General features: G+C 41.9%; 2 protein-coding genes across 2 annotated transcripts in view; one reads left to right on the forward strand and one right to left on the reverse strand.

Moving 5' to 3' along the window:
* Positions 1-471: 471 nt before the first annotated feature.
* PHYBLDRAFT_171061 (hypothetical protein) lies at positions 472-1,713 on the forward strand (the record flags this gene model as incomplete). Its single annotated transcript, XM_018436494.1, has 1 exon — positions 472-1,713. One exon carries the CDS (start codon positions 472-474, stop codon positions 1,711-1,713), a length of 1,242 nt encoding a protein of 413 aa, XP_018289042.1.
* A 621-nt stretch (positions 1,714-2,334) lies between these two features.
* Positions 2,335-5,438, reverse strand: part of PHYBLDRAFT_72565 (hypothetical protein) — a gene marked incomplete at both ends in the record, with an annotated part of 11,343 nt that continues 8,239 nt past the window's right edge. Inside the window, one exon of the mRNA XM_018442674.1 lies at positions 2,335-2,367. Within this exon, the coding sequence (XP_018289043.1) occupies positions 2,335-2,367 (33 nt within the window). The remainder of the gene's footprint in view (positions 2,368-5,438) is intronic.

Here is a 5,438-nt window from a genome sequence, read left to right on the forward strand (position 1 = left end):
TCTGTGTGTTAGACAGACGTGATAACCAACTACACCAAGAAACCACACACTCTCTTCCACAACCAAATTATGTTTTAAAGTCAAACCCAGCACAGTTTTACTTTTACCTCTTTTTCTCTATAACTACTATATCAAACCTATCTGTTTTTTGCAGCAGGATTGATTGTCATAGTTGTTTTTATATATCTACCAATTTTCATTTTTTTTAATTGACTTTTTTTCAAATTGTTGGAATCATCATTGCAATCATCTTCACATCTGCGCCGAAATCACTCAAGATTGTCAGCATCTCCAACTACATCTCGATTGCCTGTACCTCTGTTATCGTCTCCAGCTCTTTTCTCCTTCTCTGAAGGTGGTTCTGGTGTTTTACCATCAACTTCGCACTTTTTTGTCCCAGTTTCAGACCTTTCTTTTTCTGCTTTGCCTGCTCCTGGTTCCCACGAAATTTTTTTTCAAGCTCCTCCAACAATGATTGGTTCCCAAAAACAGGTGATTAATTCCACTGGCCGCCCTACTCCCACTGCTCTCATTTTGTCTGGCCTCAAGGCAGACTTTAAAAAATTGCACAATGTTTTGTCCTGTTCACATTGCCAGACTACAGGCAAAATTGTTTCTAATGGGTCTACTTCTCGTACTGGTAGCCCACAGTTTAAATGCAAATGTGGTGCAACATTTACTGCTTCATCCATGCAATCTTTGATCAATGCAGTCCAACACAAAATTCCTGAAGTTCATTCTGCAAGTGAGCCTGTTGTGTCCCCTTCTGTTTCCATCTTGGGTCATAGTATTTCCATGGCAGATATCCATGAAATTGAATCTGACATTGCACCTGTTCTTCCAACTGTAATGCCCACTCTTCAGGATATTTGGGACCGTTTCCAGGCTTATGATGAACGTCTTTCTGCATTGGAGGCTGTTCAAAAAGAGAACATTGAGTTGCGTAAGGCTCTTGCTACTGCAAACGCCACTATTGCACGTTTGACAAAGGAGAATGTTGATTTTTCTGTTGGTGCTGCAGCATCCAAATATGCTACTATTGCTGCCTCTGTTCCAGTTGTTTCTCAGGCTGATTTTCCATCACTTCCTGCATCCCAGACCCATCATTCCACTGAACCCACCAAGACTTTCGTTTCTAAAACACCACGTAAAAGGGCTCCAACTGCTAGGGCCATTGCTGCTGTTGTTCGTGGCATGACAATTAAAGAAAATGCTGATCAGGGGTTTCAAATTGTTTATGTACCTAATGCTATCTGTCTCCCCATTAGTACTCAACGTCAACGTCTTAGGAAATTAAAGATAGACAATGCACGTGTGCTGGATCTCCACTATCCTGATCGTAAGGTGATGGGAATGCTTGTACATAATGAGTATACTCCTGAGCTCAAGACTATCTTGGCGAGTTATGGTGTTACTACTTTGGATAACTTTGATCCTCTGGACCCTGTTCACCTCCGTGACCCAGCTCTGGCCTCTCTTTCACTTGATGATAGGGCAACAAAAGCTATACATGTTCACAATGATTGTATGCTATGTGCCATTGAATTCATTAGGGCTCCTGTCAAGTTTGCTGTTGCACGTTCCTTTTGCTCTCAGGGATGGATTAGTGATGACCAACTAGCTGAGATTGTTCCCCCACGACCCACCAAAAAAGACTTGGACATCTCTATACATACTGCCAGCATCACCATCCCTTCATTCTCTGATCTATGAATCCAGTAACAATTACATTATGGAATGCAAATGGTCTTGCAAAACAGACCATACCTACGATCCTTTCATATGCTCCACTTACTTCCCTTCTTTTTATCACTGAAACGTGGCTTTTGTCCCCCCATCGTTATCCTACTTCTTGGCAGCAGTACCATACCTATGGTCAGTCTGTCCCCAATGCTAGCCGTGGCTGCATGGGTATTTCTCTTCTTGTAAATCCTTCTTTCCCTTACCCCATTTCTATTGTTCCTTCTTCTTCTCCTTATGTTCTTTCTTGTATTGTATTTGATTGTCTTATTCATTGCATTTATCTTCCCCCTTCTCTTTCTAATGACGATGCAATTTCTATTCTTTATGACCTCCCCCTCTCTTCTCCTTCTATTCCTTCTTCTAACACTATTTTTTGTGGTGATTTTAATTCACATATGGGATCCTTTCTTGGTGACCATGCTATCACTTCGCGAGGAACTTCTTTTCTTCAGTGGATCCAGGCAACTGGTCTCACTTGTTGGAATGAATTACTTGCATTTGGTATTCCTACCTTTCTTTCTGGTGGCTCTGGTACCTCACGTTCCAGTATCATTGATTTATTTCTTTCTACGTCCCCCCTTCTCAATCCTTCTATGCAAATTCGTTCTGATCTTTCTTTAGGCTCTGATCACAAAATGGTCAACCTCACTTTCACTCCCTATGTTTCACCTCCCCCTCCCCCTACTAATCATCCGCGCCTACTTTGGAATCTTTCCAAGCTTGCTCAGCCTGACACTCTCAAGATCTACATTGATACAGCTTCTGGGTCATTGGACAATCTGACAGAGCAGTTCAGTGCTTTCCTTTCTTCTTCTTCTCCTCCTCCTGTAGATTCTCTGTGCTCTGCTTTTGCTCAAGCTATCTATGATGCTCTGGACACTGCTGTTGGTCGTCGTACACCACGTACCATGCAAAAGTACTGGTTCTGGTCAGTGGACCTTCAAGAAGCAATGGATCTGAGAGAACGCAGCTACCAACGCTGGCGTCATTCTAGTGGTTTGCAGAAGGCTATATGCTGGATGCGCCATCAGGATGCATGTCATGCTGTTAGGTTATCAGTCCAGCATTGTCGACGTGAAACATGGAAAGAATTCTGCAACAAATTGGCAACACAAGACTTTGCAAAGACAACAGCAACAATGAAACGTATTAAAAGCCATCGTCAAACCAGTCCTGTCTTTGTGGATCCTGGTGGACCTCAAGTAGCTGCTAACAAAATGGCTGATCATCTTCAACAGATTTTCTCAGGTCAATTTCTTCCTGCACGCCGCCCTCCAGACCAGACAGTGATGATTTCATCACCAATTGCAATTGATGAATCATGTCCTTTTACTCATCTTTCTGTAGAGAGTGCAATTCTCAAGCTTCCTACACGCAAGGCTCCTGGTATTGACCATCTTCGTGCTGAAATGCTTCACCCAATTGTTAAGCAAGTCTCTCCTGTTCTTTGTCTTTTGTTCCAGCTTTGTTGGCAATGGGGTTCTGCACCTCTTGCATGGCGTACTGCACAAGTTGTCCCCATCTTTAAAAAGGGTGATACTCATGACCCTGCTAACTATCATCCCATTAGCTTAACGTCTATCCTGAGAAAAGCCATGGAATATTGTCTACAGTTTCCTCTTGAAGATGTGTCTCCAACAATTGACATTGCACAGGGTGGATTCCAACGTCAACATAGCTCCCTTGATCAAGTTCTTTGTCTCCATGAGATGGTCCGTCGTCACACAGCTCTATTCAAAGCACCACCAGTCTTGGCTTTTCTTGATATCAAGTCTGCATATGACACTGTTGATCGTTCTGTAGTATGGACATCGTTACGTCCTCTTGCCTCTGATGCTATGTTAGCTTTGTTACAAAGTCTTTTTGACAATGTTCAAGTTGAGGTGTTGCTTTCTGGTGCAACATCCAGATCATTCCAACCATTGACTGGCGTTATGCAAGGATCTGTGCTTTCTCCCCACCTTTATTCCGTGTACATAAATTCTCTACCAGTTGCTCTTCGTGCTGCAGGGGAACTTTGTAACACAGTATTTAATCAGACTGCTGCCACAAGACTCAATGATCAATTAGTCAATTCACTACTTTTTGCTGACGATGTTGCCATCATTGCTACACCAGAAGCTATGCCTGTCATTCTGAATTCTGCTGAACAACATTCTCAAGAGCTAGGATATCGTTGGAGTCCCACCAAGTGCATGATCCTTCATCATTCTTGTTCTCTTTCTCCTTTGTCATTCTCTCTCTACAATGTGCCTATTCCTCATGCTCATTCGTTTCCTTACCTTGGTGTTCCCTTCTCAGCAAAGGGGACTATTGATCCATCTCTTCTCATCTCTCGTAATTGTGTCTCTGCTATCAACAGCATGCGTGCTCTTCAATCACTTGGTGTCAATCACACTGGGTTGTCACGTCTACTCTCAATTCGTTTGTATCACCAGTTTATTCGTCCACAATTTGAGTATGGCCTGGCAATATCCTGCTTCAACATCAAACAAGTTGCTGTGCTTGAAAAGGCCCAGAACACATGCTTACGCATGATTTTTGGAGGTCACTCCACATCTTCTACATCTGTTTTCCGTCACCTTGGGAATCTTTCTAGCATGAGGGAGAGGATCTTGACTCTTGGTTTCAAGTTTGTATATCGTGCTTTCTGGTTGCCTGATGAGGCTCTGTTTACTCTTCTTCGACCTGTTCTTACAAACCCAGCACACCAATGGTTTAAGCTTTTAGCTAATCCCATTTGGTTGTCTCTCTCCAATCGTCAGAATGCTGATTCTAAAGCTTGCAAGCATGCCATTCGTTCATTTTTGAACCAGGGCCTCTTCTTGCAACGCTCTCAACAAATACTTCTCTCTGCTTGCCGTCCTTCTCCTGGTGTTGACCCTATTCTCTGGCTTCCCATGACTAACTATGAACGTAGTAGATTCATACGCTGGCGTATGGGATGGCTTCCTGGACGTCCTCAACCTTGTTTCTGTGGATTGCATACCACCAGCCGTCATCATATCATTGAGTGCACTGGAGCTGCAATTCGTCTCCATCTCTATTCTACAGTACAACCCAATCCAATTGATTATGTACTCAATATGCTGCCTATGAAGAAACTTAAAAACAACAAGAACAATGCCTTCTGGATCTTTACTTGGCCAATTCTTTGTAGAATAATGTTGGACATAGAACAGATCTGTCTCCCTGGGGTTGATCTTGCTGATCATGCTGCAACAGACAGAGGACAACTCTTCTTAAACTGGCTACCCAAATGAGACTGGCCATCTCCTTTTATTTTTAGTTTAGATCTGTATTAGTCTTAGTTTCTATTTATTGCATGAATTTCATGCATGCTTCATATTTTATCCTTATCTCCCTTTTTTTGTATCCCCTAGCTTAGTTTCCCTTTCTAGTTTTTCCCATTTTCCCCCTTGGGTTTTTTTCCTATCTTTTATTTTTACTTGTACTCTTAAAGATGGGCAATAGCTCTACAGTGCGTGTGCCCACTAGTCTTTCAATAAAAAGCTTTTATCTATACCAAGAAACTAATACTTTCTTTGATATTTGTGGTACTTTGTTGTGTGTATGATGTGTACAAGAAAAGCAAAGTAAGGGTAATAATAGAAATTGAATCTGTCATGAGATAGGGTTTTTTATATAGGAAAACAGTTTTATAAAAATATAAAATAAATAAAAGAAATATTTCT

This window comes from Phycomyces blakesleeanus, assembly GCF_001638985.1.
Source record: "Phycomyces blakesleeanus NRRL 1555(-) unplaced genomic scaffold PHYBLscaffold_17, whole genome shotgun sequence".
In the NCBI taxonomy this organism is placed as follows: domain Eukaryota; kingdom Fungi; phylum Mucoromycota; class Mucoromycetes; order Mucorales; family Phycomycetaceae; genus Phycomyces; species Phycomyces blakesleeanus.